The following is a 16,043-nucleotide window of genomic DNA, read 5'->3' as shown; positions in this document are numbered from 1 at the left end:
ACACACACGCACACACACAGTGTGTGTGTGTCTCTGTCTCTGTCTGCGAGCTGTCTTCCTTCCCTCCATTCCTGCTGCCTTGTAGAGTTCATGCTAGTTCATCATTTAGCAGTAAGGCATTCCTTGGGAAATATCCCACCCTCTGACTCCTTCACCTGAATCAGGCTTCACAATCATTATCCCTGTGTACCAGTATTAAATTGTTTGTTTAAAACTTATACTGTGTGTGTGTGTGTGTATTTTTTTCTGATGAAAAAAAATTCCCTGGAACCTAACCCCCTCATTTACGTTAATTCTTATGGGGAAACTGGATTTGCTTAACATCGTTTCGCTTAAAGTTGCATTTTTCAGAAACATAACTACGTTAAGTGAGGAGTTACTGTAGTGGGAGGCAGTTCCAAGAGTAGAGGCAGGATGAAGCTGAGAGGGAGAGAAGGTCTTAAAGCATGCAGTTAGGCAAGATTATTGGGAGGAATGTAAAACGTATGTATATCTAATCCATGTGCTTATACTCTATCACTGTGGTATCTGAATGTTTGAGGTGAGAACAGATACCAGTATGCAGTAACACCTTTGTGACTGGAATGGAATTACTGACCATGTGAATGAGAGAGACCATTGGAGTCTAATAATGCAGCAAACAAGGGCCTCAGAACAAAAACACCTGAGTTCTAATCCCAGTTTTACCACTGATTTGCTGACCTAGGGAAAGTCATTAACTCTGTCTTCAGTTATCTTCTCTAAAGTGGAGTCAAGTACCTTTCTACCACACTGGGGAGCTTAATCAGTTTTTGTTCAGTGCTTTGAAGTGTAACATGTTATGAAAACTAAAGAGTATTGTGCTTGCCCAAAAGATTCTAGCTACAATCAGTAGAAACTTAATTGTACTAAACTCCAAACCTTCTGTGGTTTAGAATCTGTGTACATGTTGCAGTTTATACTACTATTGCATGCATATGTACTGATAGGCTATTACTACACCAGGTAAGCATAAGATTTTTTATAAAGGAATTGTGGGATACAGGAGAACCACAAACTTTATCTCAATTAACATTAGTAAGGTAATGAAACTTCTTGGCTTGATGTCTGTTTTGCTGGTTTATGGCTGTGTCCTCTAGTCCAGTGGTTTTCAAACTTTTTTTTCTGGCAACCCAGTTGAAGAAAATTATTGATGCTCATGACCCAGAGGAGCTGGGGATGAGGGGCTTGTGGTGTAGGAGGCGCTCAAGGCTGGGGAAGAGGGTTGGGATGCGGGGTGGGGCTGGGAATGAGGGGTTCAGGATGTGGGAAGGGGCTTTGGGCTGGGGTTGGGGTGCGGGAGGGGGTCAGGGCTCTGGGCTGGGGATGCAGACTGTGGGCTGGGGCCAGGGATGAGGGCTTTGTGGTACAGGAGGGGGTTCTGGGTTTGGGGGGGCTTAGGGCTGGGTTAGCAGTTTGGGGCACAGGGGATTGGGGCGCAGGCTTACCTCTGGTGGCTCCTGGTTGGCCGCACAGTGGGGGTGCTAAGGCAGACTTCCTGCCTGTCCTGGCACTGCAGACCATGCTGCGTGCAAGCAGCTCCTCATGGCTCTCACCTCAGGCACCGTGCCCTCCCTCTCTCCCACCCCCCCCCCCCCAGCTCCCATTGGTTGGGAACCAGTGGAGCCTGTGCTTAGGATGGGAGCAGTGCATGGAGCGCCGTGGCCTGCCAGACCTGCTGCTGGCTGCTTCCGGAGCACAGTGCTGTGTGAGAACAAGTAGGGACTAGCCTGCCTTAGCTGGGCAGCATCGCCGATGGGACTCTTAACGGCCCAGTTGGTGTACAGAGGTGTTTACCAAATAATGAGGAGTGTATGATCTCTGTAGGGAAGGTTGAGGAAAGGAGGATACAGACAACATCAGTAAGGTTACGGGGTTTCTCAGCAAGTCTGGTGCATACTTTGATGAAACAAAAACAATTTTTTTGAGTGAAATTAAAAAACTAAAGTGAGTAAGTAGAAAACTTGCCACTGAATTTGTTTTAAGGCTCATGGAAGTAGTAGGTATCCAGGACATATTAGGGAAATAATAACTTTAGATTTTTTAATTCTTTCCTCTAGAAAAATGTATATATTTAACAACGGAAATGTATAAATTGAGTGAGTTTTCTTAAATGTTGTGCTTACTAAGCTCTGATCTCTTTTGGCAACTGAAAGGATGAAGCTGTTTGGCATAACTACAGGTGTTCTGTATGTTTCTTAAACTAGAATAATAAATTAGCTTATATAACTGATTATTTAGCTGTTTTCACTGTATTTATCAGTAATTAAAGGAGGAACTGCTTTCACAAATGTTCTCATTCCCCATTGTATTGTAGAAGGCAGATTGTCCCATCACAACTACCATTCTGCATTTTGTTATTTAGAGGAAAGAATACAAGCAAGCTGTTTTTGAGGCTTAGACTTGGTTGTAAATTTGCAATAATAGCAACAATGCAATTTGGGCTCCAGCAATACATGAATTAGAGATTTATGCAAGGTATATCGCATACAGTATTTAATTTTTGGAGGATAAAACATTCTGTCATGTTAACAAGTTGTGTTGGTCTTCAGGCCTTCTAGCCCATATAAGTGCACCTGCTATCTTGACACGTTACTTTGTATATAGGCTTTGAGAAGGTAGGGGTGTATTGGAACAATGTGTGGAGGATGTGCCAGTATATGTGCAAACTTCAAATTGCTAGTTACATCCACTGTCAGATTTTTACTAAAGCATCAATGTCACATTCAATTAATGTTGTTGCTTAATTAAATAGCAGGTAATTAATGGTGAATGTAAGCTGCCAACATTGTAAAAGAGGGTGTTTGCAGACTGGATGGAAAAGAACCTAGGAAAATAAAGAATCTCTAAGGAAAAAAGACTGCAAATGATGTTCGTTCATAGAACTGCACAGCTAAGAGATTTCTATAATAGGGCCCTGTCTTTTTCAGAAATGTGTATTTTGGCTGATGTGTTCCATACTTGACCTTAGACCAGGTGCAATTTTCCTTTGAAAGCTTGTTAAGTTATTGTCAGATGCTCAACTCGTGAACGTGGTGTAGCACCACTTATGTCTATGAAGTTATTGTGATTTGCACCAGCTGGGGTTGTGGCCCAGCATTTTTGAGATATCCAATCATGAATAAGCAAACCAAAACCAAGCCCTTCATATAACACATGCTGCTTTTAATTAAAGTTGACATGCCTTTGACATGTTTGAAACAATTTGTCTGAGAAATAATGTGTATAACATTTGAGAGAGCATTTCACTTATCTTTTGAACAGTGCATCAAAGAGAGAAACTTCAGATAGCTGTGCACTGAAATAAACATATTTGCATATTTATTTCAGAAATCACAAAGCCAAACAAATTCATAGTATTTTCACGTGGTAGTGCCTTTTGTAAAAGAAAATACATTTTTCTAGAATATAAACTTTAAGAATTATTTTGGGGAAGTTCTATGACCTGTGTTATACAGGAGGTCACGCTAGATGATCATAATGGTCCCTTCTGGCCTTGGAAGCTATGAAAATCTTAACTGAGACAACATTTAAAACTATTTATGCAAAAACCAGGAAAAAGAATTTTGTGCAGTTGGGAGTGATTGTGATCTTATTTCCTTACTGTAATTCTAAGATGATGATTGAGGTCTGAAATCAAACCCAGTTCAAGCTGCCAATAGAGAGAAATTAAGTGTCCTAATTGGTTTTTGGATAACTTTTTTCTTGTGACTGGACAAGAGCACTATAAGTCTGCAAGAAGGCCCATAAAAAGAGACAGAATAGGACAAAAAGAGACATTTGCAGGAGGTGGAGGCAGAGGGAAAGTGGTGGATGAGTAGTATACTCCTCCTCCCCCCACCTTCCCCAAAAAGTCATCTGGGAAGGGTGTATAGAGAGAGTGCCGCTCAGGGGCAGCTGTCATTGGCTACTGGGATTGGGTGAGCAGAGAGGAGCAGCATAAGGCCAGCTGTCTTTTTGGTGACCTTAGAATTTCTGTAAGATTGACTCTGTTTTCCTTGTGGATCCATGGGTTTGTGACCTTACAGTAGGTAAAAAGACTTTAGTTTGTTTAGGCCAGTAAAATACGTAATTCAGATGTAAAGCTGTCAGGAAAACTTCAGCCTATTATATGTTTTTAATTCCCCACCCCACCTCCATACAGGACTTTTTGGTACTTTCCAGAGGCTTTAACCTCTAAGGAAATAGTAGTTATCAATTGTCAGTTCAGTCCTCAGGATCTAAATTGTAAAATGCACATAACCATTCTCATTTAAAATTGTATTACTCTTTTTCTAGCTGTTCTAATAATACTTTTTAATTTTCACTAAATTTCTCATAAAAATTCATGGTCTTGAAAACTGATCTGCTCTTTTTTCAGTCTCCATTGTAAACAGCATTTTCTTGGCCTACCTTTAAGTCTTTGTTGACTTCACCTGTACTGATGTTTTTCCTCCTGACCCACTGATTATGTGAAATTACATTAGAATATTTTCCCAGTGTAATTTCTTCTTAACTGAGATAACTAATCAGACTAAAGAAAACAATTAGTTTAATTCTTTCTATAAAGCACAAAATACTGTGCAAAATTTATCTACTTCTGCAGGCTTCTGTTTTAAAAAATTGTTACTCTAATTCAGCATTTTTTCCCTGTAGAAAGAGTCTTCAAGAGGAAGGCATAGAGAGAAGGAAGACATCAAAATTACAAAGGAGAGGACTCCAGAAAGTGAAGAAGAAAATGGAGACTGGGAAACCAATAGAGAAGGTAAATTGAATTCAAGTAAGGCTCTCCATTTAATCTATTAACAATATTCCAAATACTACAGATTATCAGTTTGTAGGAAGTTTTGTCCATACCTATAGACTGATATGTTGACTATTCATGAGTTAGTGATGAATAAGGATTGTTTCAATTTATCTGTGGACAAGGAACAAATTTAGTGGTTGGGGTTGGACCAAGTAATACAATTAGGCTTGGCAGAATTTTATTTTTTTTCTATACTTTCAATAACTATTGGTTTATATTTAAGCATTTTTAAAGATTTGTATCTATTTAAATTTAGTGGCAGTAGACATGAATATTAAAAAAGTAAAGCTTTATAACCATTAAAATCACAAATTATCACAATCACATGTCAAATATCCTTAAACCAAACTCTTTATAAGTTCTCAAGGAGCATTTTTCTTTCTTTGCCTATTTATAAATTTTGATTATCAATAGAAATATGTTTGTTTGGCTTGTGAAATCAGCATTTACTGACGTGTACCATTAAAAATCTAATCCAGGGGTCGGCAACCTTTCAGAGTGTGCTGAGTCTTCATTATTCATTCTGATGTAAGGTTTTGTGTGCCAGTAATCCATTTTAACATTTTTAGAAGGTCTCTTTCTATAAGTCTATAAGATATAACTAAACTATTGTTATATGTAAAGTAAATAAGGTTTTTAAAATGTTAAAGAAGCTTCATTTAAAATTAAATTAAAATGCAGAGCCCCCCGGACTGGTGGCCAGGACCCGGACAGTGTGAGTACCACTGAAAATCAGCTCACGTGCTGCAGGTTACCTACTCCTGATCTAATCCTTCCAAGTTAAATATGATGTAAAACAAGAAGTTGTTACTGTCTGCCCTCTCTCTGTCTGTTTTGAAACTTGATGAACAAGACACCGGTCATAAAATTGTTTGATCAGTACATAAGCAAAAAGAAATTGGCCCTCAGCCATTGACTGACTGGCAGGGCCTTTCTCATCTAGGTGACCGGTTCAAATCCAGCCTACATCAGTTGTGGCTGATGAACAGCTGATCAGTGCAATTAGGTGTGTTTACCTCATTTAAAATAAAGAAGGACTCAATTTTACAACGATTTTTACATTTGCCTGTCTCATTTGAGCACAAAAACTAAATTATCTTTGCACATAGCCCATATAGGTCATTGTTGAAGCCGATTGTCAGGATGTCAAAAGAAAGCTTGCTACTTGCTACTGTTCCTTGTTCTATGGTCAAAAAGAGGATTTTGGTGTCCAAGATGTCAGTCAAACACTCATTTTTAGCTTTCATTTAACTAAAAAACTGTACCAGCTGTTTTTTGGCTTAAGACAGAACAATTCTGGGGGAAGATCACCACTTCTATTTCCCTTTGTTGGGGCAGACAGTTGACTTGTTCTGACTTACTATGAAGTTATCCTGGTTTCCAGTGAAGCTGAGTGATATCTACATAACTATGAAATACTTCATGCTATTTTGATTAATTGAATATTGTGATGTGTATTTGCTTGAGAGCCCTAGTTATGGCCCAGGACCCTGTTTTGCTAGGTTTTATACAAACATAGGACAAAAAGATGCTGCCTGTCCCAAAGTGCTTATAATCTAAGTATAAGGCCTGGTCTACATTAGCAAATTAGGTCTGCATAAATAAGTCACTCAGGGGTGTGATGTTTTTTGAGAAGTATGTCTAAGATCACTTATTTCATATATTGCCTATCATCTTTTTTTTAAATAAAGACTCTGATAATGGAGAAGTTAATTATGATTATGACCATGAGCTGTCTTTGGAAATGAAACGTCAAAAGATTCAGAGAGAACTCATGAAGCTTGAACAGGAAAACATGGAGAAGCGAGAGGAAATAGTCATTAAAAAGGAGGTTTGTATTTTGAAAATAGGTACACATATTCTTAAAACTAATCAACTGCCATTTTATGTCCTTAGAGTCCTAATTGTTTTCTGCATGACTGGAGCCGCTATGTGCTACCATAGGGCAAACGATAAATGACTGTTGGGCATAACTTTAGAAACATAGGGCTATATTCTGGCTAGCCTTTCTGTGTAGGCAGGGAAGAAGGCAGATAGGAGAGGAACTTTAGGGCACAAATCGTTGTACACTCGAACTCGCTGTCTCAAAACCTGTGAAGTACGTGTGAAAAAGGTCTTCCCCATGTCTTCCCACACTGAGGTTTAGAAGCTGTGAATTTGTTTCATATGCTTCAGTCTGGACCATTTTATCTATGTCAGTCCCCCACCTGCCCTCACTATTTGTATTACACTGACTTTTATTAGGCATAATCTTAGTGGGTGGTTCATAACTGGAAAGAATATGCCTATATGGGGTATAGGACCTTAAGAGCCAGAATTTTGGGGCTGTAGGTAAATCTTACTGGAGTGCAATTTTTCAGGCTAACTTTAGAATGTTTTTCATATCCATAAAATGATTCTAATTGTAATGATCTGTTAGGTGTCATTTAATTACGTCATAGGTCTTTTGTGCAGCATTTTCTTTAAGATCAGCTTTATTTTAAGATATTTTAATTAACTACTGCAAAAGTATGTGCTTAGTAGGTCTGAGGCAGATGGTGTCTCAGTGGTTGTTACTATCTAAAGTTTGAATGATATTAGGATCCTTATTCAGGATATGCATACAGCACATGAGTTTTTGGTTGTAGTTTAAACTTTTTCTTTATCCAAGATTTCTCCAGAGGTGGTTAGATCTAAATTATCACAGTCTCCTTCACCAAGAAAGTCTAAATCTCCAAAACGAAGGTCAAGTCCCAAATCTTCATCTTCAGTTAGTAAGAAAGAGAGAAAGACTTCTACAGTGTCTTCACCGCTCTTGGACCAGCAGAGGTCAGTAGGTAGACATACATTATGGGTGGGGAACAGGGTGGTATGTCAATACATTATGAAATGTTTCGTGCTAATTGGTGGGTATAGATACTCATTTTCTTTGCCCCTTAAGGTGTGAATTCAGTGTACCAGTTTTGAAACTGTCGATTTTTTGCTGAGTTCACAAAAATCCCTGGGACAAGGTAGCATATATATGTCTCCATTGGTTTTAATAACTTGTAGATTTTGCATTAAACGTAGTTTCTTTAAATGACGTGAACTGCCTAGAGCCTGTGAGATGCACTGGAGAAATCTAAATAGAAATAGAATAATATTTGTTCAATGATGTGGGGTGTTGGTGGTGGTTAAATACAAGTTAATTTAGGCTAGAATTGGAATTTTGCAGTTTGGGGAGTCAGGTGTTCTGTTGGCACTACATATTGCTATACAAGAGATACTACTTGGCCTCCTAGATTAAGGAGTGACCTGGAGAGTTATAGCACTGGGAAAAGAAGACAAAAGAGAGAGAATGAAGGAGGCAAAATCACAGGCTGTTACAACTGGGCTTCTTGCCACAAAAAAATCAATCAACTAAAAAAGATCTTACTGACTCTAGAACCTGGAAATCAATATTTAACTCCATTAGCTGTGAGGAAAATTACAACCCTAATACAAGAACAGGCACCTATATTTGCCAAACAAATTGCCTTTGAACCTAGTATGCTTAAATAGGGTCACAATACTCGTAAATGTTGGTTTTGCTGTAAAAGACTAGTATAAGGGATTGCTTGCTACAGTGCTTTAAGATGCAGTGACATCTAGGTACTAATATGTTTGTATCTGTTACTGACTTATGAAAAATACATATGAGTATAAAGAAATATCTTTACACTTCCTTGTAATTCATGGTGGAAAGAAAATGTTGAATATTTATTCATAAGGCTCCTGAAAATATGGTAGGATGCTTTACATACAAGGAATGAGTGATCCCTACCCCAAATAGCTTAAAATTTGAGGCAGTGACCCTGCAGTGTATTGTGCACAGATATATTGTTTCAGTTGCAGAATCTGGACAAGATACAAAGGATTTTGGTGTTTTGATGCATGCAGTTTTAGAAGGGCATTGTAACTTTGGAAGCTGTAGTTACACATTTGGGACCAGTTCCAAATTTTGCAAGCCTATTTCAGAAATAAGGATTATATATTCAAATGTCCACGGGAAACTTCAAAGGAGAGCTTGACATTAATTTTCCTTTGTATTCACCATTCAGTGAAGTACAACTGCAAATGCTACTATCTGCTGATGGAATAGAGAAGTCTGCCCCAAAAGCTGTAAAGCGCTTGGCTCTATAAATTGGTGCTGCTAGTATCTAAGAGGTTAACAGATATTTTATTTAGTCTTTTAAATAGCTTTTTCCGGTATTTTGATAATTTAGGAGTTCCAAAAGCACCCAGAGTAAAAAGAAGGGTCCTCGTACACCTAGTCCACCTCCTCCAGTACAAGAGGAGACTCCCCTGGGGAAAAAGCATAAAGAAAAACATAAAGCAAAAGAGCGTTTAGAAGAAAAAACAAGAGAGGGGAAAGAGAGAGGACGTGACTTTGAAAGACATAAGGAGAAAAAAGAGAAACAGAGGTGAGTTCTGTTGCATTATTAGGTTTTTAGCATTAATGTAACCTTGCTTAGGTTGTCTGCATTTCTGTTAAATCTGTAGCTCATATTGCACTAAATAGAGAAGGTTTTACATTTGACTTGCTGCCAACTTTCTCTGAATTCATTAAATATAATTGCATCCTATAGTGGACTAATAAACTACAGCTAATTGAGTTGTCACTTTAATAAAAATACCGTAACTTGTTGAGATGCCCTTCTGAAATAACTGTCATGTTCTCCATCAGTGAGTCAGACCTTGACTGGTGATCCAGTCCAGAGTCCTCACATCTTCATTCTAAAGCCATAATTTTTCCATTATACCTTGAACTTCCCCTTGTAGAGAAACATTACGTCACTTCTTCAGAATATCAGGTCAGTGAACGCGTGAAGAGAAAACACTATTATTCTGCAAATTGGCCATTAGGAGGCATTCTCCTCTCCCTAAAGTCTCATTTAGTAAATCTAGTATTTTAGTAATGCTGTTTCTTCAAAAATTGCCTCTTAAAAGTCCCTACCTTTTGAGATGCTTACATCCAAAGGTGGTTCTATGTATTCACACTCATACCTGCCCACCTTATCCATCCCAAAACCTGTTTGTCCATGTGGGGAAGGTAGGTCATATTCATTCTCTCACTCACACTCTCTCTCTCACACACACACGCACACAACGTATAGTGGTAAGTTTGCTATTACTTCATGAAGACTAAGGAGTTTAGGAAAACCTTTACATTCTGTCATGAGCTGATAAAGTAAAAAGACTCGGAAAGGTGGTTGGATCTGAGGCAGAAGGTCACAAGCAGTAGTGGGGAGCACTCAGTGCAGCTGTGATAGAAGCGGGAGTGTATTTGGCAGCCTGTGTGCATGCGGTACCATGATAGCAGTAGGTACTTCCATGGCAATGGCTGCAGCCTGTTATAAAAGTGTCAGTGACCTTTGTGTGTGAATTTAAGTTACTTTGTATTGAAAACAAATACTTGAAATCCTCCTGATCCTTCAGTAAGCCAAATGGCAGTTCAAGATACCAGCAGTCCTGTTCTTCCTTCAGAAGTCATCATTAAGGTCTGAAAACTTGTCTGAACTTTTTTATAGTAAGGTTCTGATTTTACAGAATTAATTAAATTAAAGCAACAAAAACAACAAGTTCCTTATTTTTGTATTGACATCTAGCTGTTTAAAAAATTACAGATAATCTGGAGGGTTCAGGCTTCACCCTGTTTGTATTACATTGAAAAATATATTAAATGGGATCTTCTGGACCTAAACAAGTCTGTAGATTGTGTAGATATTAGATTCTTGAGCACTATATGATGAAGATAATTTCATATATGATGAACAAACTATTCTGCCAGAAATAATTCTTGATCCTGTACTACGGGTGTGGTCTTGGAGTTGACTTTAATTTGATTGGAGATGTACTGATCCCATATTGTGCATGCTGAACAAGCTGCTACTTGTATGTTTCTTAGAGATCTTTCAGACGGCTCCCATAGACAGAAGCGTTCTCCTAGTCCTGCTGATCATTCTGGCAGTAATTCCTCTCCTTCCAGAGAATATTCACCTCCTGCCTCAAGGAGAAGACAAACCTCCCGAGCTCCAGCCAAGTCAACTGCACACAAGCATACTTTCTCACCCTCTCGCAGGTGGGAAGTTAATAACATAGTTCTTATTTTCCTAAACAATTCACTTTCCTGCCACCTTATCAAGTCACTTTCTCTCTTGTGAGATCACATGATATGTGTTCTTTCCAAAGAAGTGAGCATTTTGATAAAAGGATTATTTACCCTAGCAGCAGTATTAAACAATCTACTTTAGTGTTAACATGAGTAGCTGTGAATCCCTGATCCTGAAAACTCTTTGCTCACCTGAATAACCACACTGAAGTCAACAGGACTACATAGCTGCTTAAAGTTATGCAGGGGAGAAAGTTATGTACATACATAAGAGTTTGCAGGATTGGGACCTAAATTGTCTTAGACAAAGAGAGATCCTAATAAGAGTTTACAGCTAACAGAAAATTACAAAAACAGAAATTTAAAAAGCCAGTATTACTTGCCACAGGGATGCTGTATATAGCTATACTTAGAGTGTGCACCCATGAAAGAAAATGTATAATTTGTCTGCTGCATGTTACCAGAATTTCTTGAAGGCACCTCGTATTTAGTAAAATATCTATGTTGCTGGGGAAGACTGCATGTTTCATAGCAACAAAGTTCTTGTCATTGTCTAATCAAAGGTGCTTTTTTTCTGAAATATATAGGGGGGTTTTCTGGATGACTTGCTCTTGAATATTATCTAAAGATTAAACTAGGAATATAGAGTGGTTATAAGAAACCCTTAAAGTATCTTTATAAAGAATTGGAGATATACTTATCTCCTAGAACTGGGAGAGACCTTGAAAGGTCATCAAGTCCAGCCCCCTGCCTTTACTAGCAGGGCCAAGTACTGATTTTTGCCCCAGATCCCTAAGTGGCCCCTTCAAGGATTGAACTCACAACCCTGGGTTTAGCAGGCCAATGCTCAAACTTCTGAGCTGTACCTCCTTCTCCCCACCCTATTATTTTTGAGATAACAATAAATATGCATGGGAGAGAGGAGCAGTTTATATATTTTAGAAATAAAGATTTTATTTTCTAGTTGATGGCTAGAGGGCAGAGATCATAGAAAATTTTATTTTTTATTGGATTTTTTATTGAGGTTTTATTATTTATTTTATTGTATCATAAATAATTGCATGTTGTGGCTATTTTAATGTTGTGTCCTGCAGGTCTACTTCCCCACCAGGGCAGCATCACTCTCCCATATCATCAAGACATCACTCCTCTTCATCACAATCAGGCTCCTCTGTTCAAAGACATTCCCCATCCCCCCGCCGCAAAAGAACTCCTTCTCCAACCTATCAAAGGACAGCATCCCCACCTGTGAGGCGTTCCTCCTCTCCCTATCCCCCGCGCGTTTCATCCTCTCCTCAGAGGAAACGAAGTCCTTCAAGACATCAGTCCCCAGGGAGAGAGAAGGGGAGGCACGATCGTGACCGGACTTCACAATCGCATGATAGACGCCACGAAAGGAGGGATGGTATGAGCAAGAATATGTTTTTCAGAAACATTTTACATTACCCCCAAAGTATAGTTAGCTGACAATTAAAAAACCTGATTATTTTAATCATTGTCTCATCTAGATTTGCTCCAACTAGTTAGACAACACATTGGTTAAAATGCCTGCAGACATCTGTGCCAGCACTCCTGTTCCCACTGTATCGGGTATAGCGTAAAAGGGAGAGACTTTAACTAGAATGATAATGTAGGCAAGATCTCTTTCACTGTACTAGGTCTCACCAGTATGATATGTGTTAAAGTCCAGAATGACCTTCATTTTTTCTCCCTAGTATCTAACCATTCTTTCCTGTATATGGCAGTGGTGGCACCAATCGCAGTAGATAGTGGTGTTCTCTCAAGATGCCAAATACCTACCAGTGAACTACATAGCCTGTCAAGTCTGTTGGGCAATTTTGGTGGACAAAAATGCCATCACCCCCAAATTTATGAAGAGAACATTGTCAAGATTTGTAGACCAACTATAAGATAATACAATGGAACTCCATTTATCTGACCCTCCATTATCTGTCTGTCTATATTAACCCAACAACCAGTGCACACAGGTCCAGAAGCGGGCGATCTCTCTGGTGGCCGCTAGATGGTGCTGCTGTCTCACACTTTCCCATTTTCTGGATTAGCTGAATTTTTGATTATCCAGCCTGGCCCCGGTTCCAACTAGATCGGATAAATAGGGTTCTGCTGTATTTATAATGGGAACATATTGTGAGTAAATAAATACATTTTAAAAATCGTGTTTTAGTGGTGAGAGGCCTTAACAAAGATGATGCTGTAGATGCATTCTGAGCACGTTGTCAGGTTCATAAAGAATTGAAAAGGGAAATTACCACAAGAAAAGTACTTGAACTCAGTATTCTATAAAGGAATATCCTCCTAGTCCTAAAATTATTGCAGCAAATCGTCGTCCTAATGCATTTTGAAGTTACTGAATATATTTAATCTCTAAACAATGAAATGTGATACTTAATAGATCACAGATTCAAATCCATGGGAGAGGTTTTTCTAAAGCAACAAGGGTAGTTAAGCACCCACCTCCAATTTGTGCCTTTGTAATTCTTTCCCCATAGGCTTTTGTGTAAGAAATCTTATTTGGTTGGATCATTTTATATCCTTTCTACTTTGGATTGTTAGAATCTAATATTGCAGACTTTAATCAAGATGAATATTACATTTAATTTGTTTTCCAGAAACTAGAGGAAAAAGGGAAAAAGAGAGGGAAACCAGAGAGGAACGAGATTATGACCAAGAGCAGAGTGCCTCCAGGGATCATAGAGATGACCGAGAATCTCGGGATGGAAGGGATCGGAGGGAGACCAGGGATAACAGAGACCGTAGGGAGCCAAGGGAATCCAGGGACACTCGAGACTCCAGGGATACGAGGGATTACAGCAGAGATAATAAAGATAGCCGTGATCAGAGAGACTCACGTTCTATACGAGATATCCATGACTACAGAGACAGAGAGAATCGAGATACTCATAAAAAGGAAGATCAGTATCAGGAGGAACCACGCAGTTATGGAAGAACCCATGGCAGAGAAGAGAATTCCCGTGCTGACACACGGAACGAATCCAGAAATGAGTCGAGAAGTGAAAGTAGAAGTGACCGGACTGGCAGAAGTCGAGGCAGAGGTCCAGAATTATCTGACAAAGGTACTATATGATTTATTTTTTCAATGTCTGTACTACATTATTTGATAATGAATTGCTGCCAAATAAGCGTATGCTGTTAAAGCAATTTTAAGTGGTATTTTCATTAAAATAGAACTGTTGTCGCTTAAATGCATAGCACTCCTCTGTTTTCCATTCATTAAAACAGTATAGCATTGGCATCTTGCCATAGTATTTAAAAATCCTGTGCCACTCTGCTTAATGTATCTGCAACCTTAGCTGTTCCCAAGGGCCATGAAATACAAATAAAAGCCTGAAGTGTAACGAAAGACTAACAGAGGCACATTCTCCAACCATATGCATTACACACCCCTCTTCCTTCTCCTCAAATATGCATGTATACCCAGGTTCAACTTCTTCCGTTTTTCTCACGTACGAAATATGTAACATTTTCTATGGCTTTCCAAACCCGTTCCACTGTAATTTGTATTTGAAGAACTGTTAATTCTTTTATATTATCACCATTTGGTCATCTGTATTCATTGTTTTTTCTTTGGTTTCTTAGTTTTAATGTAACAATTTTCTTTTTATTTTCTTTTTTAAAAGCTTCCAATAATTTTAAAACAACCTCCGTCATATCTTGATTGCTTGGTCTGCTCATTTCCTTCTGTACAATGTCTGCAGCCTTATTCTTCTAAGGACAAATTTCCGCCACCTCCATGCTACCTTATCAGTCAGAAAACCCCATATTGTCACTAGAGGAAGTTGATTTCTCCTGAAAATAGAGTACTGTATTTGGGCATGGTGTGTATAATTTTCAGATGCCTAGAACTCAAGTGCAGTATCTTATTTCTGGTTTTGGTAGGTTGATGTCTCATTATCACAAATGTGTGTCAGATTTGTTAATTATAAACTTTTAAATCATCAGGATGGGGAGTTGAGCATTGAAACAGTTTTCTATGTCAAATAGAGTTTTTAGAATTTAACTTCTGTTTCAATGGTATAATTAAATGAAGTTAGATATTTTAAATAGTTAATTGTTATAAAATATCAATGGATTTTCTTACACGTGAACTCTTATGGCGAGTGTAAATGTTTTCAATAGGAAGTCGGGCAACCAGAGGGTCTCAAGTTGACAGTCATAGCAGTAGTGGCAACTACCATGACAGCTGGGAATCACGGAGTAGCTATCCTGACCGAGACCGCTATGACAATCGAGAGCAAGCACGGGATTCATCCTTTGAAAGAAGACATGGAGAAAGGGAAAGACGTGACAACAGAGAGAGAGGTATGCAAACATGCATGCACAAATTCAGAAACATACAGCTGACCTGATATTGGAGTTTGGCATCAGTCTTGTGCTGAGGCTAACGAAAATTGACATATCTAGTACAAATGCTCATTAGCACAGCTATATAATAGATTCTTCCCCCACACCCCCCTTGACTGGTTTATGGCATTTCCCCACTGCTGTTTTTATTCATTCGGTATGTTTTAAGCAAACAACTTTGGGTGACTTCAGTGTGAAATGAATAAGTTGAAAAGAACTGCACATTTTTCTGAAGGATATTACCTATTTATATATATGAGCATATGGCTACTGTTGCATTTCAATACAATGTTACTTGTTGATATAGAATCATACAGAATATTTTTTGTCTTAGTATTTAAATATGCTGTTAAGGTTTGGCTAACCTTGACTGGCTACTAAAGTAAGGTACAGCATAATACTGTGATTAATACAGTGTGACTTTTTATTGACTTGGGAATTTAATATTGATTAGTGCTTTGCTGTGGTCAGTGTCAAATGGCTAATAAATCTTGATCCAGATGCTGGTGAGGATGGGGAGAGTCCATGTTTTTATAAGGGTCTGCCATTTTGGGATTAGCATGAGACATTTCATTTTCATAGCAGAGAGAATGCTGAAGTTGTCCCTAGGGAGTTCTGTTCTAGCATCCAGTCTGAAAAGTCATCTTAGAGTTGGCTTCTGAAAAAGTTGGCTTGCTGACTTCCTCGTTTAGCAGAACAGGAGAGCTTAATTAAGGCAAATTCATGGTTTAGGGACAGTGAGGAGAA

General features: G+C 38.6%; 1 protein-coding gene across 9 annotated transcripts in view; it reads left to right on the top strand.

Annotated features, from left to right (window-relative positions):
- ZC3H13 (zinc finger CCCH-type containing 13) overlaps positions 1–16,043 on the top strand; it is a 58,417-nt gene that overhangs the window by 20,349 nt on the left and 22,025 nt on the right. For 6 of the 9 annotated variants that reach the window (XM_032790590.2, XM_032790599.2, XM_032790626.2 and 3 more), the window contains 8 exons: positions 4,654–4,762; positions 6,496–6,635; positions 7,455–7,612; positions 9,028–9,225; positions 10,710–10,883; positions 12,008–12,318; positions 13,544–14,008; positions 15,072–15,254. In XM_032790590.2, the coding sequence (XP_032646481.1) occupies positions 4,654–4,762; positions 6,496–6,635; positions 7,455–7,612; positions 9,028–9,225; positions 10,710–10,883; positions 12,008–12,318; positions 13,544–14,008; positions 15,072–15,254 (1,738 nt within the window). The remainder of the gene's footprint in view (positions 1–4,653; positions 4,763–6,495; positions 6,636–7,454; positions 7,613–9,027; positions 9,226–10,709; positions 10,884–12,007; positions 12,319–13,543; positions 14,009–15,071; positions 15,255–16,043) is intronic. The other 3 variants (XM_032790618.2, XM_075061578.1, XM_075061579.1) reach the window with 1 other exon arrangement.

This window comes from Chelonoidis abingdonii, chromosome 1 (assembly GCF_003597395.2).
Source record: "Chelonoidis abingdonii isolate Lonesome George chromosome 1, CheloAbing_2.0, whole genome shotgun sequence".
Lineage (NCBI taxonomy): Eukaryota > Metazoa > Chordata > Testudines > Testudinidae > Chelonoidis > Chelonoidis abingdonii.
The sequence above is the reverse complement of the archived record's forward strand: the minus strand, read 5'-3'. Positions and strand labels throughout refer to the sequence as shown.